This window comes from Pituophis catenifer, unplaced genomic scaffold (assembly GCF_029215685.1).
Source record: "Pituophis catenifer annectens isolate HBS135680 unplaced genomic scaffold, rPitCat1.0.hap2 SCAF_2, whole genome shotgun sequence".
Classification (NCBI taxonomy): Eukaryota; Metazoa; Chordata; class Lepidosauria; order Squamata; family Colubridae; genus Pituophis; species Pituophis catenifer.
The window spans coordinates 71,845,369-71,871,177 of NW_027256882.1; the positions used below are offsets into that span (position 1 = coordinate 71,845,369).

The following is a 25,809-nucleotide window of genomic DNA, read 5'->3' on the forward strand; positions in this document are numbered from 1 at the left end:
ATTTCCCATAGAGAGCACCGCTGGAAAAATAATCACTGAAGAGATGTTCATACCAGTCTCCTCTTACATACACAAATTTTCTTGGCCAAGTGGTCCTAAGTAATACTTTGCATCTCGGTCATCAAGGATATATTCAAGCAAAGATGCATTTCTTTTCTAAATCCCTACTATTGGTGGCTTCTTTTATCAGAGTATAAGATGTAAGAACCATTCTGTTTCATAAAAAAAATTCTGCTCCTTTGCCTTAATGTCTGTCAAAGTATTTTACTTCTTCCCCAAGCAATCTTTTTAGTTTTTACTTAATGTCTCATAATGCAAAGAAATCAAAGAGTAAATCTGGCAATCACCTTCTCACCCTTATCTCCATCTTGGCCACAGGCTCCTTTCATTCCTCGATCACCCTGTAACAGATATAAAATGAGCACCTCAAATAAATGTAACATTGATGCGCATCCCCAATTATTAATTGTACTTATTTTTAGAATTTTTTTTCTAAAAACATGAAGAGAGGAAAAGCAAAGAAACAAAAACCCCTACTCAAATATAACACAAGCAACATTAAAAAAGCAAAAACTACTGTGACAATTAATAAAACAATACTCTGAAATCCATAAGAAATTGGTAAGATAAAGGCCTGATTAAAAAGATTGGAACTTCTGTCCAAGTTTTTATCTCCTATGAAATATGATGCAAACTGGCATGCAGAGATCTAACCTCCTTGTCAATATAAGGGCTAGGCTGCTCTTTTTGCAGTTAAACCTAATAGCAATAGCAATTACTTACAGTATATACTACTTCATAGTGATTTATAGCCCTCTCTAAGTGGTTTAACAGAATCAGCATATTGCCCCCAACAATCTGGGTCCTCATTTTACCAACCTCGGAAAGATGGAAGGCTGAGTCAACCTTGAGTCAGTGAAAATCGAACTGCTGGCAGTCAGCAGAAATAGCCTGCAGTACTGCATTCTAACCACTGCACAACCACGGCACCAATGCTTTTGTGTAGCTTCTAACTCCATCATATAAGTAGCTCTTTTCTGAGCTAATGTGCTCCTCTCTTTTGATACCTTCCCTGCATCAGCTTCACAAATCTTTGTAATAGAGATCAGTACCATATGACCCAGAGGGAATCTCTTAAATTTATAAGAAGATAAAAATAACCATGGTAGATCGCACCTTTGGGCCTCGCATTCCAATAGGTCCCATTTCTCCTTTCTCCCCTCTGGTTCCAGGAATACCATCCTTCCCAGATTGACCCTGGAGAAATAAAGATGAAGGCATTGTGATTCTCTGACACGGAACTGCACAATTGTAGGCAGAAACTGCAACACGTAAAAAGCACTCACCGGCTCTCCTGGTTCTCCTGATTTACCAATTTCTCCCTATGTAAAGGAAAACAGCCAGTATATAAATACCTGATAGGAAAATGAAACCATCCAACCATTCATTCAACCATGAATGAAGAAATAATCTCTTACCTTTTGCCCACTGGGTCCTCGTGCACCGGGGAAGCCTGTGGATCCTTTCTCACCTTGTTCACCCTTTACTCCCTAAATTAAAATTGCAAATTACAGACAAACATGAGTGTCAGATCAAGAGAGAGAGAAATAAATGCCTATCCTGTGCTCAAGAAAAAAAAAAGAAAGTATTCATAATTATTCCATGCTGTAAGCAGAGTTCTCCTTCATATGAAAGTTGGCATAATGCTTTCAGTGGATTCTCTATTGACTTGTGCTCTTGTATTCCAGTAAGGTCCTATTGTTTTGGTAGATGGATGGACTAGATACACTTAAATATAGAGACTGCCTTTTTCAGTAGTGATCTACAAATACAGTATTCATATAGTTTGATAAATATCTGGCAACATGCAGATTTTCATAACTCAGAAACACAATGAGCAAACAGAAAACTCTGCAGCAGCACCAGAACTGTCGGGAGCTACAGAGAGTGGGTGTCAACTTTGAAAAGGTCTAAAGATCTAATTTTGCCTTTTGACCATGATCCCCCCTCCAATGAAAAAAAGTTACAAAATTCAGCTATGGCATTTGAAAATGCAGGATGAAAAGCTTCAATATGGAATGCTTTCAGGTGATGTAGAGAGATCACACTGACCTTACCAACTTCCTTCACTCTATCTTCTGCACTCTAATACAGATACTGGTTCCCTTAGTTGTCAGTGCCTCTAGAGTGTGCAGGATTTTTAGGAAGAATTTTAGCTCTTTTGATGAGCCAGCATCTTCCTTTATCTGTGCAGGATACAGAAATACTTGGGCCTTTGTCTGCTCTTTTACCTGCCTGGCACAATCCAAATTCCTCGCCTATCGTGATAAATGCAACCCAAAGATCTGCTCCTGTACCTTCTCTCCAATGATTCCGTGATCTCCTTTGTCACCCTTCTCCCCTTCCATTCCTTTTAGGCCACGTTCTCCCTAGAAAAATGCAAGAGAAAAAAAATACTTTTTAAATAATTAATGAAAGCCACTTTGATATGGCTCCAGGATAAACACTGGGAGATTGTGAGTTCTAATCCTGCCTTGGGCACTGAGCCAGATAGGTAGCCTTGGGCCAGTCACTTTCTTTCAGCCCTCAAAAAAAAAAAAAAAAAAAAAAAAGCAATGGCAAAGCACGTTAGGAAAAGCTTGCCAAGAAAACTGCAAGGACTTGTCCAGGCAGAATCAGACACAATTGAGTGGAAGGGGAAAAAAATCACTGGCAAGAGAATCAAAAACAAAGTAGAAGCACTATTATGAAAGAGCATCTGGCTCAATTTTTAAGAAGTATATAAAAATATTCTTTTTTTAAAAAAGAAGAGCGATGCAAGCAATGCAACAGAAATTAAGAGTTTTTGTATGTCATATTACTTACTGGTTCTCCTTTGTTCCCTCGGAGACCTGCTGGGCCTTCCACAATGACAGTATCTCCCTATGATTGAGAAAATATAACAATCAAGAAGGATCTAAATACTCCAATTGTTTAGTTTCCATTTCTGCTCTGAACTAATACAATTTTTCTGTAATGCAAACATCAACTGTTCCATAATAAAATATTTTATTTGAAACATGGCAAAAACCAACCCATAAACCAATTCTGAGAAAAGTAATCAATTATCTCACAGCTAAGAAATGATCAGGGATTCATATCATAATTTCTGCTGGTCCTACCTGGAGAGACCCAGGACTCAACCTTGCAACTTTTGCCTGCAAAATCTGTGCGTGATTGAGTTTGAATGCCTTCTTCCTTCAAATAATGCAGGTATAGATGCTGGCTTGCTTTGAAGAGTTTATTCATTCATTCATTCATGTATTTTCTAAGGCTTGCCAAGCAAGTTTATTTTGCAACTGCCTAGGTATCACCAGCTAATGCAACTTAATCTTTCCAAAACTGGGATACTTACTTTGTCTCCTTTCAGCCCCATAAGCCCAATGTCGCCCTAAGAGGGAAAAAAAGGTATAATTATAAATTAATTTACATAATTTATTATTGTCAATGATCTAACACTCTTGGATCAGTTAGATTATAAATATACAGATGGTTAATATTAAGGATAATAATTATAATGCATGGCACTCCACAGCAGAAAGTAAGATAATAGGCCCTTGCTTCCAGGAATCTACAGTTAGACTTTGATAGGGATATTTTGAAAACTCATCTGATTTCACTGTGGCCTGGGTGCTTGCTTATAAATGAGCCAATTTATTATGGGGACTAGATAAGTGATGTAAGGGAAAGGGGACACTGGAATTATGGATATTTTACAGGCTGGTTCTTTGTCTATCCCCAAAGGTGTTTTGACAGAATTCAGTTTTGCAGCATAACAGGTGCTTGGCAACAGGAAATGCCAGAAATTTAGTTACTTCTTCACTCATTCCAAAGCTAGAACTATATTAATAAAATGATTTTATTTTTCAGTGTTAGAAATAGGACAGAGCAGGAAGATTCTATTCCTCCTAGTAACTGTCCCACCCCATTCTTACTTACTTTGTCACCTCTCTCCCCTCTGTTTCCAGGAGGGCCCTAAAGACAAAATAGAATGCTTAAATGCAAAATTCTTATGCTTAAAACTAAACAAACAGAGGAAAGAAGATTGAATGAGATATTTACAGCAGGCCCTCGATCTCCCTCCAGACCTGGGCGCCCATCTTCACCCTGAGGAAAGACAAATAAAATATTGACATAGAACAAAAGAATAACAGAGGCAGGGAGGGGGACAACTGTGCATCAAGTTAAAGCTGACAATTTCCCATAAAACTCAGCCAGCTGATAAATCCCAAAATGCCACACTAACACTTATATTAAACTTTGCAGTCCTTTTCTGAATGGAGAAATGCTTTTATGAAGAATGGCTTCTGAATATTTTAATAATATAATATAATTTGTCCAAAATTATATTGGGAGGTAGAATCTCTAATCAATCTTAGTTCACAAAAATCTAGATATCTAATCCTTTGCCTTAATAGGAGGAAAAGCCAGATATTACAGTACTGCTAAATATATTCTGCTTCGAACCATGCAAAATCTAGCACAGTTAGTTCTGTGCACTCCTCTTTTGTTGTTGGTCAAATATGATTAGAATTCCAGCATAAGAGTATGCAACACATCATGTTTCAAACCTTCGGGCTTTGATTTGTCAAAGTTTCTCTTCTAGTTTGAAACAGTTCTTTTGAGTGAGAAACTGATTGCCTTCGAAAACTTAAGTAATTTTCAGAGCTGAAAACTGTGTGAACTTTGGAATACTCCATCTCCATCTCAAAAAAAAAAGAAAAAAAGAAAAAAGAAAAAAAGGCTATCTTGCACTCGAATAAATTTAATTTTGAAATGAGGAGTTTTATGAAGTTTTGCATTCAAACAATTCAAAGCAAAATATTTTACGCACCCATACCTTGCAGTGTCACTATGTCTAGATAATGATGTTAAGATAGTTCCAGAGTCAGTGTAAAATACCTACCCGAGTTCCAGGATCTCCTCGTTCTCCTCTAGGTCCTGGTTGTCCAATACCTATGTCCCCCTAAAAAGCATAATATGACAAAGGAAAGCCTATCAGTAGATCCTGTTGCTTGCCTTCGGAAGTTGTGGGAGCTTCATCACTTGAGACTTTCAAGAAAAGATTGGACTGCCATTTGTCAGAAATGGTATAGGGTCTCCTGCTTGAGTGGGGGGTTGGACTAGATGACCTATAAGGTCCCTTCCAACTCTGTTAATCTGTTAAATATTTTCAGCATCTTTCTTGAATAATTTTTAGACACATAAGCTTTATCAAAATTGAATGAGGAAAGGAAAGGAAAGGAAAAGGAAAAGGAAAAGAAAAGGAAAGGAGATATAGCCCTCTAGAAATAATAGTTATACTATATAGTAGAGGTTCCTTATAATTCCTTTAATCTCTTTATATTTTGAGGGTTAAAACTCCATTTATTAATAGTGAATGCAAGAAATGATTGATTGTAGAATGAGCAAAAATTAGAATAAGTTATCTTGGAGAAACAAATGTGATTACCTTGTCACCCTTTACTCCTGGAGTGCCTGAAGTACCCTACAATAAAGCGATCATGAGAGAATAAAAAAAAATAGATTAATATTTTAGACAGCAAAGAACATGTATATATAGCAATGCAACACAGAGGATCTGATTCAGACTGTACATACAGTCCTCATTAAACCACTTTCCAACCACCTCGTTACTTACTGGTGACCCTGGAGGTCCTGGAGGTCCTGGTGACCCTGCAGTACCATCTCTCCCTGGGAAGCCAATCAAACCCTAATAAGGAAAATATCTGTCAACTCAAAGGCTTAAGTCCTGACTGGAAAAGCCTTGTTCATGGTACTCCTAATGAAATCTACTGGAGTCTGCATTCCAGTTGTATAAGTAGAGTGACACACTGGTGGTCCATACCAGTATGGATCACCATACTGGTATACTGGTACACTATACCATCTTCAATATGAAGGTACATTATGGAAAAAAATCATTTACATCAGGCATTCTCTTTCTATCAGTTATACACGGTTTCTTCAAATTTAAAATTGAGGTCAAGATGGGGATGAAGATTGGAGGAAACATTTAATTGGAATTCAGCATTTACCCCAAGGACCCAGGATTTCCCATCTGCGTAAAACCCAGTGAATCAGTTTTAAATAATGTGACATTTGTCTTTAGAGATAGGATGAGTGCTCAGACAAAGAACAAATCTGAAGACTACTCGCCATTATGGAGAAATCCAGAAGAAGAGGGTAATATAAAGGGTCATAAAAAGGGGGAGTGATCAGTGATGGAATACTAATTCAATGTGGGTTCTAGCGGTTGTTGTTCATTTATTCAGAGAACACACCAGGCTAAGGGATTGGTTGACAACAGCAATTATCAGCTTTACCCTCTCTCCTGGAGGTCCAGGTTGGCCAGTCATTCCATTTTCTCCTCTCAGACCAGGCTGTCCAGGAGTTCCAACTGCACCTGGTGAACCTGGTGGGCCTGGTGGGCCAGGTAAACCAGGATCTCCCTGAAAATAAAGCATTGGAATAGGCAAGTTAATAGGTAAATTAAGAAGCAGCACTTCTTTCATTTTTTGTTGTTCCTCAATTATTTGAGAAGAAAGAATTACAAATGTATGGATACACTTCCCCATTTTGAGCATTTTCAAATTTTATTCAGTGACTTTAAAATTTCTTTCTTGACTTGGCCAAAACTCTAAATGAAGATTGATATATACATAGAATGCAAAAATGAAACAAGAAATTCTAACTTTTAAAGGTTAATCTGAGAAATTAAATCTCCAATCTATTTTATGTTTTAAGAAATTACTCTCAGGATTCTCTTACTATAGTGGTTCTCAACCTGTGGTCCGTGGACCCCTGAGGGTCCGCAATGTCATCACAGGGGATCCATGAAGGCTTGAAGAAATGTTATGATTTAAATCTTGAGTTAAGTCTTGGAGGTCCATGGCCATGGTCCGTGGCCACAAAAGATATTTAAAGGAGGTCCGTGGTGAAGAAAAGGTTGAGAGCCACTGTCCTACTGTATAGAACCGTGATGGCGAACCTATGGCATGCATGCCCAAAGTGGCATGCGAAGCCATGTCGGTCAGCCAGCACACACAGCCTTGTGTGTTTGTCCTCTGGATTTCTGGCATACATGCGTGTGCAATGATCAGCTGTCCTTTGCACGCAGCAGTGTCAAAAACCGGTGCGCGCATGCACGCCAGCCAGCTGATTGTTGAGTATGCATGCGTGCCAGAACCCGGAAGTTTGGATTTTCCAGAGTGTGATCTCTTTGCGCATGCAGCAGTGCCGAAAACCAGCCTGCACTTGCGCGCTGGCCAGCTGATCGTTGGACATGCATGTGTGCTAGAACTCGGAAGTTCAGCTTTTCCAAAGCACAGCCCCGACGAGCACATGTGTGCGCGCACGAAGTTTCCGCGCGACCTTTTCAGCACTCGGTGCTGAGAAGGTTCACCATCACTGGTATAGAATCACCAGTTTAATTTGGCAGGAACTGTCCACCAACAACAGTACTGAAAAAGTTAGAAGTGAGGAGTCCTTAGAAGTGTATCATGAAATGAGAAGTTAGAAGTTATTTTGGAACAGTAGCACAGAAAAAGAAATTACCTTTAAGCCTTGAGGTCCATCCTGTCCAGGAGGTCCCTGGATGCCAATTCCAACTGAACCCTAAATGGTACAGTGAAAGAAAAAAATAATGTAATGCATAGCTATGTAATTTATGTGAATATAGCATAGTGGTGGAACATTTCTCACAGACTGCACTCCCTGAGAACTCCTATAATTCTTCCTAAAACACAACAGGTTCATGACATACTTCTGAAAAAATACAGTGATTCCTCAGTGCTCTTTTATAGGCATTCTTCTCTACGCTGTGATCTCCTACCCACTAATAGATACTTTGAATGATATGATTTGAGAATTTCTCAGAATGCTATGTTGGAATTAATGACTAAAACATACACTCTAATATCTTGTGTATTATTTAATCTTCTTAAAAAACCCATCTTCTATAGAATCAGGAACAAAATATATGAGAATCACCATATACCTTTTCTCCTTTGATCCCAGGTGATCCTTTGGCTCCCTATTAAAATTCAGAAACATATCATAGATTATTGTTTCCATGGTTGATATTAATGTAAAGATAGAAGAAGGCACATGAAGTCTTAGTGTTGGGAATATTAGTATCTCAGTATATTGCAGTCTAGCTTCTATTTTGAAATTTAAAAAACAACAGTGAAAGTTCTCTTGAGGCAGGGATTTAATATTAAGCATATTTTAGTGTATTTGACTGAATTAGGACATCCTCCATTAAAAATGATTATTCATTTTTAGATCATGACTCTTCACGTCTTTTCATCTGATCAAAACCCACTTGGGGTATTACATTTCTACTAAGTCATTGTAGATTTGGTAATCAAACAATTATTATATTGTATATTCCAAATTACTTACATCTTCTCCAGGATCTCCAGGTATCCCCGAACTTCCAAGATTACCCTATTATAAAAATACAGAAATCATCTAGATAGGTCAACACTGAGAATGAATTAAAGACAAATATTTCTGTGAAGCTAAGAGATGCTGGAGAATGAGAATTTAGGGTCCTGTCTGGAAAACTGTTTTCTTACTTTCTCTCCACGAGGACCTGGTATGCCTCGATCACCCTTGAGACCCTGCAAAGAAGAAAGACCAACCTCAATACTTGCCCTGGGAACCAGTTGCATGGAAATGGGAGGAAATAAGCATGGAAAAAAATACAAAAAGCCAACTTACTAGCTTCTCCAGAAGTTCCTCATCAAAATCACCTGATTCACCCTAAAACAGACCATGAAGATAATTTATCAATATACTAATGACCTTAAATGGGCTTAATCTTGCTTTTCTAGAAAGTGTACAAAACCCAACATTTTATTTAACAGAATTCAGTTATTTGCCAGATGTTCACAGAATATAAGTTGTTTCTAGGGAAACCTGCCAAAAGCAAGCTATTGTCTCACATAATAGAATAGAATAGAATAGAATTTTTTATTGGCCAAGTGTGATTGGATATACACAAGGAATTTGTCTTGGTGCATATGCTCTCAGTGTACATAAAAGAAAAGATACGTTCATCAAGAATCATAAGGTACAACACTTAATGATAGTCATAGGGTACAAATAAGCAATCAGGAAACAATATCAATATAAATCGTAAGGATACAAGTAACAAAATTACAGTCATACAGTCATAAGTGGAAGGAGATGGGTGGTGGGAACAATGAGAAGATTAATAGTAGTGCAGACTCAGTAAATAGTTTGACAGTGTCGAGGAGTGTTATTTGTTTAGCAGAGTGATGGCATTCGGGGAAAAAAACTGTTCTTCTGTCTAGTTGTTCTGGTGTACAGTGCTCTATACCATCGTTTTGAGGGTAGTGGTTGAAACAGTTTATGTCCAGGATGTGAGGGGTCTCTAAATATTTTCACAGCCCTCTTTCTGACTCGTGTAGAATACAGGTCCTCAATGGAAGGCAGGTTGGTAGAAATTGTTTTTTCTGCAGTTCTAATTATCCTCTGAAGTCTGTGTCTGTGCTGTTGGGTTACATTACACTAAGATACACTAGCACAATTTTCTTACATTGTAAAATCAAATTTTCATTCAAGGGCTACTATTTGGAGGTTTCTGGACAAAGAAATGGCAGAATGGAGATAGCTTTGAAAAGTGGAGCAGACACTGATTTATTTGATCAAGATTAAAATAGATATGTTGTTATCTTTGTTAAGCCTTGCTGGATTTTTCCTGACATAAGAACTGAAATGATGTGGCTTTATGAAGTTGTTTATAGATAACAGATGGGAAATGAGAAGAAAAGAATACAGTATTTGTTATATTTTAAGAGGTGATAAGTTATTGAAATTGTTTATACTTGTGATGAAAGTGAGAAATCACTTCTTTATATATTTCTTTTCTTTTTCTCCAATGTATTGTTTTTTTCTTTTCTTTCTTTTCTGTACTTTCTCTTCTTTTATATTCTTCTATCTTTTTTCAGTTTGTACTATTGTAATTATAATCTTTAACAGTATTACTATAAATATTAAGAACTAATTTTTTCAGGATGTTGTGAGCCAAAATCTGGAAATTTTGAAGCAACTAATGAATATTTAATTGATTTTTTGTAAGTTCTTATGCCCCGAATAATATTATATTCATTTTCTGTATTTATTTATGTGGATTTTTAGCTTACCTTTTCACCTTTCACTCCAGGAGGCCCTACTATAGTCTATAATAATAAATCAGAATAAGAAGAAAGATTAACAGGAACAAATGATATCAAAACTTTGTTATAAAGTTTTATTCTAAAAAATGAATGCAGAAATTAGATATATAGCTAAGAAAAGCTAAATAGTTTAAGACAATAGAAAATGAAGGATGAAATACTTTTTCTACTTTTTTTTGCAATTAATAATAAAGTACTGTCCTTTAAATCTTATCATTATGTTAATAAGGAAAGAAATAGCAATATAATAATGAAAAAGAAATCCTAAGATCCTATCATGTTTTCTATCAGCATTCCAGAAAAACCCCAACTCCAAGTAAAGACGCAGAAGCAAGCATTTTTCCAAAGTTCTCTTTACTAGAATAGGTAAACTGGCACATCTGGGAAAACCCGAATCTGAAAAGCCTGGGTTTTCCTTCAGTAAGTCAAAGCTCCCAAAACCATCACCTTTCTCCTTAGTCAATCACATGCTCCAATCAATGCCCCTGACCACTCCTTCTCCAGATGCAGGATCGGTCTGACCTTGACCGACAGGAAGAATGCTATTATGTCTACAGACAACCTCTCTACTAAATCCCCCCTCCTACTTTCCCACACACGAGAAGGTGGCAGCATGGAAGCTTCCGACCTAATATGGCTTCCAAAGCTGACATTCCATACTTCAAACAATGGTCCGAAAAACAAAGGATGACAATGTTACTGTTAAAAAAAAATACATTCCATATAGTTGTTCACAAAATGTAATGGTTCTATAATCTCTCCTAAAGAATGCCAATCACTGGAAATAAAGAAACATATATCTCTTCCATTCTAAAAACTACCCTGTTTCCCCCAAAATAAGACATCCCCTGATAAAAGGCCCAATCGGGCTTTTGAGCGCATGGCAATAAGGCCAAGCGCTTATTTCAGGGTTCAAAAAAATATAAGACAGGATCTTATTTTCGGGGAAACATGGTATTTGCATCATATTTAGCCTGAAATAAATTTCAACATTCACCATTAAAGAAAGCTTCCAGGTTATTTATTTATTGAAAAAACATATTTTGTCAGTGTGGAAAACTTGGAACATTATCCAGTACCTTCTTAGTTTATATAACCTCCTGAAAAACGAAGAATCTCATGGTTGTTTCAGAGATTTGTTTTGATAATGTGCTGTCAGTTTCCACACACTATATATTCTTTCCTCCTGAGCCTTATAAAAAGGTAGTTTTATAATGTCCATGCTAAATGGACATTAGGCAAGGTTGACTCAGCCTTCCATCTTTCCGAGGTTGGTAAAATGAGGACCCAGATTGTTGGGGGCCAATATGCTGACCAATATGTAAACCTCTTAGAGAGGGCGATAAAGCACTGTGAAGCAGGAATATAAGTTTAAGTGCTATTGCAATTGCTAAATAACATATTTTAGGATTAATCAAAGTAGCACATAGCTAATATTAAAAAAAATGTTTAAGAGGCCTGTATTGTTTGACATAATTACATATATAGTGCATACCAAAAGAAAAGATTAAGAGGAACAAAGATATATACTGATTGATGACTTTGATTAGATTATGATGTAACTCAACTATTGCAAAAAATCAATTCTTCAAGTGCATGATGCTTATGAAATTTGTCTTAGGAGACAACTAATAAAAATATAAATATGGAGGATAACAGCTATTGTGATATTTATGTCATCTCTATTAGCCAAGACTGTCATATTCCTTCTCAGTAGCCACTATTGGGAAACAGGAGTATTGTACTTATCTCCTGCTGGAAATGTCCTACAAGGATTTAACTGGCCAAGCCATGTTGAAACAGAATATTAAAATTGACAGGCTTTGGTCTATTATAGAACAGCTCTTCTATTATTGTAGAGCTATTAAAACATGTTTGGTTTGAAAAGCAAACTTTAATTACAGGTAGTCCTTAATTTACAACCATTCATTTAGTGACTATTTGACATTACAACGGCACTGAAAAAAGTGACTTATGACTGGTTTCACACAATCATTGCAGCATCTCCATGGTCACGTAATCAAGTTTGAGCACTTGGAAACTAGTATTTTGTTTATGATGGCTGCAATGTTCTAGGGCAGGGGTGGGCAAATGTGGCCCTTTTACAACCTGTGGACTTCAACTCCCAGAATTCCTGAGACAGCTTGACAGCTTGGCTGTCTCAGGAATTCTGGGAATTGAAGTCCACAGGTTGTAAAAGGGCCACATTTGCCCACCCCTGTTCTAGGGTCACATGATCACCATTTGTAACCTTTCTAGACAGCTTCTGACAAGCAAAGTCAATGGTGGAAGCTTGATTCACTTAATGACCACACGATTCACTTAACTGCAATGATTCACTTAACTAATATGGCAAAAATAGGGCAATACTCACTTAACAGCTGCCTTGCTCAGCAGCAGAAATTTTGGGTTCAATTATGGTCATAAATAGAGGACCACCTGTTTTGTTTTGACAGGCCATCGGGTTTTTTAAATCACTTAAAACTTAAAAGCAAAAATGTATTTTTCAAAACTTACTAAACAGAGAAGAGAGCATAAAGAAAACTTGTAAGCTATCAAGAATAAAGAAAAAAAAAGGTTGCCTCTCACCTGTCCTGGGGACCCAGCATCTCCAGGCTCCCCTTTAGGACCAGCAGGTCCTGAAGGCCCTGGAATACCCTACAAAGCAATTAACAAAAACATTTTTTTTCTTTAGGAAGACAGAAGCACAGATTACGCTAGGCTGCTGCATCCCACACTGGCGATGCAATTCTATGCATGTTTGTTTAGAGACATGTCCCATTATATTCAGATTCATTTATTAAATGCTACCCTTTTCTCTATCCCATGACCCTGGGTGAGATATGAGATCATCTTTAGTGTCGCTCATGTTTTAAAAGTGAAGTTGCAAGACTGCTTATGTCTAATGTTTTCTGCCTATCAGGCAGAGTCAATGTAGTCTTGCTCCCTTAGATAATGTAATATATTGGCACCCAGGAACTCTGTCTTCTCTGCTGGATGCCTGCTCTTTGGAATAGCATCCCCACTCCCGAGATTTGTGTGTTCCCAACCTGCTGATGTTAAAGAGATCTCTGAAAACCTAGTTCTTTTCCCAGGACTTGGATAAGAATGGGTGTGCTCCTGTATAATTTTATTTGTGTGAGGAATTGTCTTTTTTTCAGATAGGCATGGTTTGTATTTTTCACTGCCCGCTTCAATATTTTATTACCTTTTAACTCTGAAAGCCACCCTAATCTAATGGAATTGGATAGCTTCCAAACTGCTTAAATGCATGGAGAAGAATTATGCAGTTTCACATGGCAACATACCATTTTCCCGGGCAGTCCAGACTCCCCTTCTTTTCCAGACACTCCATCTCTTCCTGGTACACCTGGTTTCCCTGGCTCACCCTAGTGAATAGTTACAGTTCATAGGAACATTAAAGCCTGATTCATTAAGAAGAAACAGTAATTTGATACAGAGTATGAAATGATGACCCATGGAAAACTGAACAAGCAAGAAGAAGGAGCAGAAGCAACTTACCACTTGTCCTGGTAACCCTGGAGGGCCCTGTGGACCCTAAAAAGCAGCCCAAGAAGAAGCATGGATCAGTTCAGGAATTTAATACTTCTCTCAAACTAAAGCAGGATATTTGCAACCTACCACAGGCCCAGGAGATCCTGTTGGTCCTGGGAATCCCACATTTCCTGGAGGGCCTGGCATACCCTACAAGGGAAAAAACCCCCACTTTGATCAAAGTTATCAACAGGCATCCAATCAGATCTATTGCATGACTTTCCCATCCTGACCCTTTCCCAGACCTTGGAAATATCAATTTTTAGCAGGGAAATTCACAAAATGCATCTATGCAGGTACTCCTAGACTTACGATCATTTGTGTAATGATGGTCCAATAATATAATGGCTCAGAAAGGGTGCTGGCCATCAAAAAATGTTGCAAAATCACACCTCTGCTCAGCTGATCACGAGCTGGGTGCTTGGTAATCTGTTCAACTGGTTACCAAGTGCCTCACAATCATGTGACACCATTTGCATTCTTCTCTGCCAGTTTTCCTGCCAGTCAATGGGGCAGGAAAGGGTTGCAAGCTTCTGTTGTCTGCTGAGAGACCCTGTCTCATTTCTTGGGATTGGCCGAGAGAGCTGCTTGGCAAGGGAGCTAAACACATTGATGGAGTGCAGAAATGGGGCTCAAATACTGAAGTTCATGCAGCCTGCTAGAGTTTCCTTCCATACATGAAGGAAATGAACTCCTTCGGCAGGCAGCTCTTTCAGCCAGCCCCTAGAGATGGGAGGGAGCCAAAATTCAAGCAGAAAGTGGAGAGGCATAGAGTGCTTCAGGCAGGTAGGGAAGGCCCAGGGATGCCTAGTGCAGACTGCACGCGAGTCTCTCTTTGCTTAGAGGCTGAAAATCTTCCTTGGATTTCAGCAGGGAGGATTTTCAGCTCCTGATCACAGAAAAAGCACAGTAAGGAAAAGAGCACGGGATGCCTCAGGTGATGGAAGAGGTCTGGGAAGATCCAGTACAGGCTGTGTGCAAGTGTATTTGAGGCTCCAGGTTGAAAATCCTGCTTGGATTTCAGCAGGGAGGCTTTTCAGCTCTTGAGTGGAGACCCACAGGGGCTTCCCCACCTCTTCTGAGGCACCGGAGAGTCCTTAACACTGAATGACCCACAAGATCACTTAATGAGTGCAATTGGGAGTGCCGGGATTGTGCTTGTTGAGTGAAGCAATCATGTAATGTCTCACTCAACAATTGCTTTGCTTAATTGCTGAAGTTCCTGTCCTAATTGTGGTCCTAAATTCAGGACTATCTGTAATTTTTTGACAATGAACAAATCCTTGAAATAGCTGTAGGCCACAACATTTTTGAGTTACTACAATGTGTGTTTAGGAAACCTAAAAAGCTACTTACTCGTGTGCTGGACCCAGGTTCTCCTACATCTCCCTGTAAATAACAAATAAAAACTGAAACTTTCACATTATTACTCGTGTTTGAGAGAAAACTGAGTTTCGAATGTTTCAATTTCTACAGAAGATAATGTAGGTAAATCACATAGCATAACATTAGAAATTTTGAGAGGCATGCTGTCTTTTCAGTGCTACCAGTTTGAAGAAAGATTCCACAAGCTTTAGAGCAAGGGTGTCCAATCTTGGCAACTTTAAGACTTGTGGACTTCAACTTCCAGAATTCCCTAGCCAGCAATCAAATCAGGTCACATACCTTTATTCCAGGTATGCCTTGAGTGCCAGGTGGGCCGATAGGACCCTGAAGGAAAACAAAAGACAATTATTTCCAATAGTCAAAGCACAAGTATGACTGAGTTAACTCAAATATTGTATAAGGTATGCTAACTTGTCTTTACTGTATTATTGGCATTTTCTGAAGATAAGGTTGCTTTTATAAAAAAAAGTCCCACCACCCTAAGATATATACATTTCTATATAAATGAACTTCAATCAAAACTGCCTATTTACTGACCTGAACAAAACCTCAAAACCTCATTTACTAACAAACCTTAAACCAAAATAATCCATGTTCTGAATTCAATGAATCTTTAGTGATAAGAAGACAACTTTTATCCATCGCTTCTGCATTGATAAATTAGCCCAACAATTCTGAGAAAATGACAAGACTGGCGTAGAATTGCAAAGACAACTTAATTAGAAATCATCCATAAAATGCATGCCATTCTGTCCTTAACCAACTGGGTTTGCTATCTGCTATTAAGAGCCTATTCCAAAGTCTTATAAGAGTATCCAATACACTGGGAGATCCAAATTTTTCTATAAACTTTCTTATATCTACTCAACGAGATGGATACTGTGGTGTAATATTTTTAAAGAAAAGAACCAGGTTTACTTACAGGAGGGCCTGGTGATCCAGGATCCCCTGAATTTCCCTGTTGAAATGAAAAGACATTCTCAGTGGTAGATGTGGTACTGATACACATCTGAGGTAGCTTTCTTTCTTTCTTTTTTTCTTTTTTTTAGAACTGAAGGACCATAAAATAGATTTGTCAAAATGCTTGACTTCAAATGAGATCTTTACCCATTCCATAAAAATCCAGATCACTGAAAAACCAAATGTTGCTTATTCTAGAATTTTAAATAGTACTGCCTATTAAAGTCTAATTGTTACAATCTAATAATATCAGCTGATAGTATCAGCTGATAACAGGTCTGGAGTAATTAATTATTTGAGCCTCCTTACATCTTGTTCTGGTGAACTCCCCATTAAGAGCAAGTTCAGGGTCATTTTTATCAACTCATTTTTGCTGTGACATCTATCTTTTTCTATATAGAGAGAATATAGCGTGGGAAATTATGGTACATACAGATATGTCACAATGATTTGCATACATGACAGCAATACTTTTGCAGAGCTGTACTGTCCAAATGTCAGTTTTCTGGATATAATAGGATGATGGAGACAGCTAGTTGAAACATTGGGGCAATACTTGACTGCCATTTCCTTGCTCTATAGTCCTTCAATTTTAAATTCTAAAAATAATATACAAATACTAAAATATTGTGAAATAAATGTACACATACACACATATATTATGCTGCATTATTGCTATTATTAAACACTGGTGTGTAATTCATAATATTTTATTACTATTGATACTATACATTCATTCCTTTCACAAAGTGATTTAAAAATATTACAAGAGCTTCGTTATTACATCTTGCATTCGACAAATGAAAAAAGAACTTAAGTGTTTTCCTTTGAGTCCCTCTGTTGAACTCAGGTTTGGTCACCATTCCAAGGTCTCTCTCTTCCTTTAGCAAAGCTGACCATGCTAAGTAGCCCTGCAATGCAACCTCATCCTCCCACCCCTGTGATTAGTAAGAAGACGCATTGTGCTACATGCAAGGTGGGATGTGGGTGAGATACAGGAGAGGGAAAGGGGAAAGGAGCACCTACCGGTCTGCCCAGAACTCCAGGGAAACCTGGCAAGCCCTGCAAAGATCCAAGGCAAAGACCCAAAGAGTTAGTGAGACCCAGAGCAATCTCTGAAGCAAGCTTTGGATGGCCTCACAAAACGGCAAGGCAGAGCAGTTCATTCTGCGCTAAAAAGAAAGCGAGCGGGCAGAGAAAGCCAACCACAGTCAAGGACTCAGGGCTGCTGCAGCTTAGGTATAAAAGTTACTTACAGCTGGGCCGGGGGGCCCTCTAATACCCTGTAAGCCCTAGATGGAGGCAAGAACATATACAGACACATGAACCAGCTATATAAAATACAACCACAAGGAAGCGTGATGGACTGTTGTCATCTGAAAGAACTTTCTTAGGGAGGGCCTTCTCGTTGCTGCATCCACTAGCATCTCCTGGAGGAAGCTGTGCACGTTAGCAATGGGACCCCAGAAAAATGCATGTTTAGGATGTGGAGGCACCAACAATAATACAACAAGGTACTTCAGAGCAACATGCACACCTGTTGGCAACTGAGCCGACTGCAAATATTTCAATGTTCTGCACAAGTTCTGCAGAATTGTCCAATTTTTATCTGTTTAATAACTGCCATTCATTATACTACTCCCCCGCCACTGTTTCTCTCTGAAATGATGGAAACTCGGGGTAACCAAAAGTGGTTCTTGAATGGAAGGATTTTAAGCCGATTCTGATACCTAAAACAAATTCATAAACTCCAATGTTATGATAACATTTTCATTCTATAATTTAAGTCTTTAATTTAATTTAGTTTAGTTTAATTTAAATTAAATAGTTTAATTTAATTTAATCTTATCTAATTTAATCTATCCATCCATCCATGCATCCATCTATATCATGGCTTTATTATCTTTAAAAATAACTCAAGGTGGTGAACATATCCAACGCAAATTCGTCCTATTTTTTTCCCACCACAACAATCTTGTGATGTGGGTTGGGTTGAGAGAATGACTGGCCCAAAATCACCAGGCTAGTGTTCATAGCTAAAGTGGGACTTGAGGTCCTGGCTTTTTGGCTCCTGATACCTTAATCTGGTACCTTAACCACTTGACCAAACTGGCTTAAAAACAATCAAACAAAAGAAACAAAATGTCATCACAGAATAGTTGATTGATTCCAATATATTATATCTCTTGTTCAGATGCTTGAATATTTCTATAGATTTTGAACAATAACTCACATGTCTGTTTATAGGTGTACTGGACATATGTAAGAAACAACCATAATTATAAGTGACAAAGAGTAAGCAAAACCCTTCTAATGAGGCCTTCTAAGCTGAATATGGTCTACCAAGGCACTGGAAAGCAAACAATATATCAGATCCAATTATACAAGAGTTTAGCAAGAAGAGATCTAGAAATGATTTACACTTAAAACTAATTATTATTAATGAAACACGCGAAAACTAGTTTCAAACGTGGTTCATAAAGAAAATGTATCCTGGTTTCTCAGTGCTAAGACATTGTAGTTCTAATAAACAGAATGTTCTTCATGGAGAGACAAGTTGTCTCCAGTTGTTTCTGCCCACCTTTCTACCCTACCTTTCAGCAGGTCCCCTCCATTAAATACTGTCGTCTTGTGGGATATAGGAAGCGTACCTTTTCTTTGGGACTTGTGGGTTTCACTGAACTCCCTGTCACATTATCTCATATAGAATTCCAACAATACTCCTTTTCTTTTGCTGTCTTCTTCTGCCTCTCTTTTTTCCCCTGTACCATAGGATTTTCTCTGCCAAGGCTGAACCTTTTACTTACCGCTTTCCCTTCTGACCCAGGAAGGCCTCTCTCTCCTGGAAGTCCCTGTAGAAGATGGAGAATAAGTAGCAGATAACAAAGCCAAAGTGGTATAATGCAATAATAACTATACATGATAATGGAACGGGCCCATTCTGAAAGTAAGACGTTCATTGTTAAAAAACAGAATAAATGTTTACGTCAGAATTGCTTTGTTTCAACAGCTGTCATCATTTTGACAATGATGCATCATTGATACTCACTGGAGTGCCATCCCTGCCCTTTTCACCAGCTTCACCTCTCTCCCCTTTTTGACCATCTTCACCCTGCAACCCAAGATGGCATGACATCACAAAAGGAAAATTGGCAACTTTATGGTGTCAGCTCCCCATATCACACAAGCCAGGATCACCGATTGCACTATAATGCCTAGTTTAATTTCTACTGGTTAGCTCAAATCATGGGTGTCAAACTTGCCGCATCATGTTGCTGTCACATGACATTTCACAACATTTTCCCCCTTTGCGGACCTGGGGTGGGCGTGGGCTGCGCATGACGCATCTGGCACGCAAGCCGCCAGTTTCACCCCCCTGCTCTAGATGTTCCTGTTCTGTTGAAATATATTTATATTTCAACTAGTAATTATTTGTAACTTTGCATTTATGCATAAGCTTAATAATTTTCTACGGAAATTTGTGTAGCTTTTTGTCCTCTTTTTGGTGATGCCTGTATATTTGACACCCCTGGCTCTGGTCAACCAAAAGTAGAAAGCCTGCCAAGCCAAGGAGAGCTCTGCCTTTCTCCTTTGCCTTCTACAAAGGCCACTAAAAGGCTGAGATCTCCTGTATACTCCTTGGAAGCAATTCTGAAAAAGATAAAAGTCCTAGGTTTTATTGAAGGCAATGGATTTGATGCTTTTAACTACATATTAGGTTCAAGGAATTTCTATTAGTGTATTATCCTTAACTATAATTTCTTCCTTGGTGTTTCTTAAATGCAAAATAGCACAAAAAATAAAATAAAAACCCAGTATAATTTAAAAAATAATAATAAAAGGAGACCACTTCCATGATGTGATTATTTATTTATGAAATGTTTATGATTTCCCAACTTAAGCAATTGTGAATCTGGAAGACGTACAAGCAACAAGTAAACAATACCATTAACAACCATAAAATTTAATAAGTGATTGTGAATAATGTCCCTGTCCCTCTGCCACTGTCCCTGTGGCAAAACCCTGTGGGTTTTGCCACAAAAAGATTACTTAACTCTTCCTTGACTCCTTCGTCAATATCTTGACATAACCATTTCATAGCATTTTAAATGTTTCAGACAGAAATGGAGCCAATACATAGTTTCTAGTCCGATTACAGAAAATTGGTCTGTAATTATAAACAAACAGACGAAAAAACCCCACAACATTTTCAGCTTCAGCTTCAAAAGAAAGCATAATGTAAACCAATGGCAAAAGATTCTTGCAGAAAATTCATGGTCACTAATAGAAATGGCAATACAATCAAAGGAGATAAGTAATCTTGGTGGACAAAGCTATCTCACTCTTACTCACTGCACCATTGCTCTGATGGTGAAAAATGACAGCTGTGCAAATCATTGCATGAGATAGTGGAGAGGTTAGGCAGGTTAGTCAGATATAGCATAATTCATTCAAGGGCAGTGATACGTAGCAATTGTTAACTGGGAACAGGGGAAGGAAAGCACTGGGAAGATTGGTTAGGTGGCTTGGTGAACAGGCCATATGGAGAAGAAAGAGAGAAAGGGACAAGTTGCACCAGCCTTGCCATACCTGCCCCATAACACCCTGGCTGAAACCTGGTGGAAGCAAGCTATTTGGGTTTCAAATAGGCTGAACTTCTGAGCCACAGCAGATGTGTTTTTTATTCACCTTTGTGAATAAAAGACCCCTTGGGACTGCTGAATTATTCATTAAGACAATGAAAGAGACAAGGGACAAAATAATATTAAAGCAAGATCAAGTCAAACACTTGCAGGAAAGAAGAGTTCCCTCTTGCAAGTGGAGGCACAGAACAGACACAAGGACAGCTGGAGAAGTGCAGAGATGAGAAACTTACTACATTCAGACCTTATCGCCTCTGGAGCCCTTTACACCATCTTCTCCTGGGCTTCCCTGTGCAAGAATAAAAAAGGGAATGATTACCTCCAAGCCTTAAAGTACAAGGGTTTTACTAAAACAAAAGGATGGGGGAAATGTCCTGCTATCAAAACAATCATCAAAACAAACATCAACAGACTTTCAGTAGCTGGGACGCTATGTTAATAACCCATTTACGACCAAAAGAGCTTCTGCTCACAGAAGAGAGCAGAATCTCTCTGTTAAAAATACAACACCTGCTTTTTTCTCAACAATAAATATAAAATGTTAAGGTCAAACTAGTCATGCAATTAATTAGTGAATATGGTTTATATAGCAATAGCAATAGCACTTAGACTTATATACTGCTTCACAGTGCTTTACAGCCCTCTCTAAGAGTCAGCCTATTGCCCCCAACAATCTGAGTCCTCATTTTTTTTTAGAAGGAAGGCTGAGTCATCCTTGATCAGGATCAAATTCCTGGAAGTGAGCTGAATTGGCTGCAATACTGCATTTTAACCACTCCGCCACCATTGCCCATTTATATACACATTTTAAAACAAAGACAGCAACTAGAAGGTAGTATATGATTGCAAGATCACAGAAATGTTGAATCCTTCCATTGCAATCCCATAGACTAAACAAATGATGCTTCCCAATCACATTATATAGGAAGATAATTCAATTGAAAAAAATAACAAAGGGGGGAGGGACATTCACTAACCTTGCTTCCCTTGGGTCCTATAGGTCCACGTTCCCCAGGAAATCCAGAGACGCTCCCTTCTATTGCTGAATCTACCTGAAAGCACATAAATATGTCAGTCTTGTCATCAGCCTGTCTGACAGCCTCTGCCTCTCTCTCATACAAACTACTATAGATTCCCGTTTGTGACCACAATATTATCAACAAAAGTCACATTCTCAACACAGCTATAGAACTGCTCTGATTTAATGACATTTCAACTCTCCCCCAGAAAGTGCATGATTATCATATATCAAGGGCTTTCACATACACATATATAGTAACTGAAGTTGGGATTGTTCATATTTAAACAATAAATATTGAAAAATCCACGTGCTTGATGAATCTATCAATTTTCCTAGGCAACAACCCAAATTCCAGTTCAATCCTATGGATAATAAAAAAAAAGATTGTTCATACTAGCGTCATATGAAACTTGGAATGATTATTCCACAAATGCCCTCCTTAACTAAAATGGGCAGAATTCTTAGACATAGCCATTAAATACTAGATTGGCAGTGTTCAATATGACATGAAATATAAACAGAGGCATCACACTGAGCCCCTCTTTTCTGTTTCATTTTGACAAGTGAATGGCTTGCAAAACAGCCATTTTTGTATAAATTTTATCAGTTTAGGAAAATACTTCTTAGGATAAAGTAAAATATACTTCAAGCTGAGCTCAATTCATAGTAATGTCGTAAACCCATCCATTCTTTCCAGGGGAAAAAAACACAAAAGAATAGCTGTCTCATGGTTGCTTGGTCTCTTCAAGACAGATATACCTCAAATGTCCACCAGTTTCCTTCCATAGAATTATAAAATATAAGGATTGGAGAATATAATAGGTCATGTAGTCTTCTTCTTAAAGATCAAAACATTAACTTCTTAATTTTTTGTAATTTGGTAGCCAAATTATTTTAAATCCAACAGACCTTGGGTCCTGGTGGGCCTGGAGGACCTGGTGGGCCATCTCTACCCTGTGGACAAGAAATAACAGGTAAAAATCAACAAAATGCAGCATTGCTAGAGGTCACTTCTCTTTTGCCTCTCCATGGGTTGCAGCTACAAACCTTCTATGTTGACTTTAAAGAGAAAAGATCAGAGATCATGAGTTATTTTTCAGACTAACTGCAGTTTACTTACAAAAAACTATAACAGAATCTAGACACCTTAAAAAACAAGTGAAAAGATTCAAGACAAGTGATTTCTAGGTCAATGAATTTTAGATTAGAAAAGCAATGGTAGAAGGGGGTTTCACAATTTCCAATTTCCTCAAAGAAACATTGCTTTGAGCAGGGCTCTAAATGTCAATTTATGATTTGGACACACACACACACACACACACACACACACACACACACACACTGTATGTGTGTGCATACATATGTAGAGGACTATGATTACTTGAAATCTGACTATAAACATCTGTGTGGGAATCGGTGTGAAAACTAATTGGGGGGTAATACAGAGCAGACACATAATAGATCTAGAAACACATATGGAAATCCTTTTCCCACTGATCGTTCACTCAATTTTAAAAAAAATATTGGTACCATATTTTAAGGGATGTGCCTCTACCTAGAACATGATATCTGGAACACTGGAATCAACATGATCTAAAGCAGGAATAGAATGTTGCAAAGTTCTCTACATTGTTCCATTTCAAGAAAATTTAAGTTTACATATCTAAAGAGACCACTAGAGAACACTACGGCATTTTATGGTTTAGCTGCATGTAACATGCAACAACCAGTGATGAAGAATTCAAGAATAAGTAAATGAAGGTATGTACTAAGTTGCCAGCACAAAGAGCCAGGCAGACAACATGCGTGCACTTGCATGTGGAGTTGCCAGTATTGATAGCAACGGACAGGAGATCATTGTGTGTGCATTTACTCATAGAGTTCTTCTGAAGATGAAAGTGGAGATGTGAAGCATGGCTCAGGAATGAAACACGGAAAATGATATTCTATATATTAACTCTGAGCTGCAGTAGTTCAGTCTAAGTCAAGAGCACAGGGTAGGAGTAAGATGCAAAACTGCTTCCAGCAAATGGAGAACTTTTGTGGGTTGATATAAGTATTCTCCTGGCTATGTGTATGCAGTTCTAGAACTTAAATTCCAGCTGCTGGAATTGGCTATAAGGCTGGTAACTGTGACAGGTCCTAGAAGTCCTTATAATTTACTCTCAAATCGTCATTTCTGCATAGGGCAAGGGCTTTCTATTGAGCCAGGGTGACCTGCTATGCAGCCTGGCATTCATATCTTCGGGCGGGATGGATAGATTGTCCATAAAGGCAGAAAATGCCCCTGTCAGTACAACCCCAGGATCTAGTGAAGTACAGAGCACACAAGCATCCCTAGTATTTCAATTTTCCAGAATCTCCTACTAGCCACTAGATAGGAGAATTAAAAATATTATAGAAGACAATAGAAAATCAATTTTATACTATTGCCAAAACAATCACATAGGTCTATCAAGTCACAAAGAGCTGTGTTTTATCCCTACTCCAAAAGGACTTTTTCTCCTACTCACCTGTTCTCCTTTTGCACCCTGCTCACCCCTGTCACCCTGAAATACGAAAATAACATTTTAAAAAGAGATAAACAATCAATATAGCCGCATGACTTCTCACACTCTCTAATTTCAGTTTAAGCTTAGAAATGTAAAGTGGGTTCTTTTTGGGGGGAGGGGGTTTCATGAAGCTTTCTAGGGAACTTCAGGTTATCGTATGATTTTTTTTCCTCCATTGTGGTGAGGAACTATTATAGGTACTTTAAATGGTTTTACTGTTATTATGTATATTGTTTTGTATTTGTCAGTTACAGAACTTTATAGTGACATAAATAAATACATGCAGGTTCTGCGATGAATAAACGAGTATTCAGATGTGTTTTATAACAGACAATCCCATTTAAGAGGTTCCCTCTAAAGCCAAGATCGTCAAAATGTATAAAATCAAAGCATACATTCACACAAAGAGCAAATCAAGACTATTTTACTACTCCTAATGATTTTTTTTTAGCTTTTCAGTCGTGGCTCATACTTCTGCTTACTTTCTCTCCAGGCCTCCCTGCTTCTCCAAGTTCTCCTGCCCGGCCTGGCAGCCCTGGAATTCCAGGTTTCCCAGGCTCCCCTGACTGCCCAGGTGATCCTCTTGGCCCCTGCTCTCCAATGGCACGTCCTGGTGGTCCTTGTGGTCCTTCATTCCCTTTATCTCCTTTTGCTCCTCTTTCTCCAGGGAAGCCTATGAGACCCTACAAGAGATAGTCAGGCTTTACTTAGGCCGATTCTGGAATAGAAAGCTTATTAGGCAGAGATTCAAGGACATAGCTTTTTTTTTTAAAGACTGTTTTATTGCAGATACTGGAAAATATATATATATATATATATATATATATATATATATATATATATATATATATAGAGAGAGAGAGAGAGAGAGAGAGAGAGAGAGAGAGAGAGAGAGAGAGAGAGAGAGAGAGACTTACATATACCAGCTGCTGATTTTGTGGACAATTTTCCAGTATCTGCAATAAAACAGTCATATATATATATATATATATATGCATATTCTTTCTAGCCAGGTTTTACCTACGTAAACTAAGTTGTTTTGCAGCTCTGGTTGTGTGAAATCTCATTCACAAGCTTCAGGGCTTTTTTTCTGTTGACAAACTGCAACTCTGTGTTGCTCTCTGGGAGACTCAGATAGCTATTTCTGCCTTATAAGGCTTCGTCGGTGAGCCACACCCACTTCTCAGATATTCCCCCTGTAAAGGTATAATGTGTCTTTTTCTTTTTCGTAGGCTTTTATGTGCATATTCTTTCTAGCCAGGTTTTACCTACGTAAACTAAGTTGTTTTGCAGCTCTGGTTGTGTGAAATCTCATTCACAAGCTTCAGGGCTTTTTTTCTGTTGACAAACTGCAACTCTGTGTTGCTCTCTGGGAGACTCAGATAGCTATTTCTGCCTTATAAGGCTTCGTCGGTGAGCCACACCCACTTCTCAGATATTCCCCC

General features: G+C 38.2%; 1 protein-coding gene across 1 annotated transcript in view; it reads right to left on the reverse strand.

Moving 5' to 3' along the window:
• The window catches only part of COL7A1 (collagen type VII alpha 1 chain), a 71,403-nt gene that overhangs the window by 14,279 nt on the left and 31,315 nt on the right, over positions 1–25,809 (reverse strand). Inside the window, exons 30-63 of the mRNA XM_070934364.1 lie at positions 24,847–25,047; positions 24,326–24,361; positions 22,722–22,766; positions 21,769–21,843; positions 21,036–21,080; positions 19,198–19,260; positions 18,956–19,000; positions 17,405–17,440; positions 16,111–16,146; positions 15,468–15,512; positions 15,159–15,191; positions 13,890–13,952; positions 13,770–13,805; positions 13,556–13,636; positions 12,837–12,905; positions 10,215–10,250; positions 8,767–8,808; positions 8,622–8,666; positions 8,446–8,490; positions 8,039–8,074; positions 7,597–7,656; positions 6,366–6,491; positions 5,681–5,752; positions 5,492–5,527; positions 4,946–5,005; positions 4,102–4,146; positions 3,979–4,014; positions 3,395–3,430; positions 2,866–2,922; positions 2,358–2,429; positions 1,479–1,550; positions 1,347–1,382; positions 1,177–1,257; positions 348–401 (exon numbers count right to left, since the gene is read on the reverse strand). Coding sequence (XP_070790465.1) covers positions 348–401; positions 1,177–1,257; positions 1,347–1,382; positions 1,479–1,550; positions 2,358–2,429; positions 2,866–2,922; positions 3,395–3,430; positions 3,979–4,014; positions 4,102–4,146; positions 4,946–5,005; positions 5,492–5,527; positions 5,681–5,752; positions 6,366–6,491; positions 7,597–7,656; positions 8,039–8,074; positions 8,446–8,490; positions 8,622–8,666; positions 8,767–8,808; positions 10,215–10,250; positions 12,837–12,905; positions 13,556–13,636; positions 13,770–13,805; positions 13,890–13,952; positions 15,159–15,191; positions 15,468–15,512; positions 16,111–16,146; positions 17,405–17,440; positions 18,956–19,000; positions 19,198–19,260; positions 21,036–21,080; positions 21,769–21,843; positions 22,722–22,766; positions 24,326–24,361; positions 24,847–25,047 — 1,956 coding nt within the window. The remainder of the gene's footprint in view (positions 1–347; positions 402–1,176; positions 1,258–1,346; positions 1,383–1,478; positions 1,551–2,357; positions 2,430–2,865; positions 2,923–3,394; positions 3,431–3,978; positions 4,015–4,101; positions 4,147–4,945; positions 5,006–5,491; positions 5,528–5,680; positions 5,753–6,365; positions 6,492–7,596; positions 7,657–8,038; positions 8,075–8,445; positions 8,491–8,621; positions 8,667–8,766; positions 8,809–10,214; positions 10,251–12,836; positions 12,906–13,555; positions 13,637–13,769; positions 13,806–13,889; positions 13,953–15,158; positions 15,192–15,467; positions 15,513–16,110; positions 16,147–17,404; positions 17,441–18,955; positions 19,001–19,197; positions 19,261–21,035; positions 21,081–21,768; positions 21,844–22,721; positions 22,767–24,325; positions 24,362–24,846; positions 25,048–25,809) is intronic.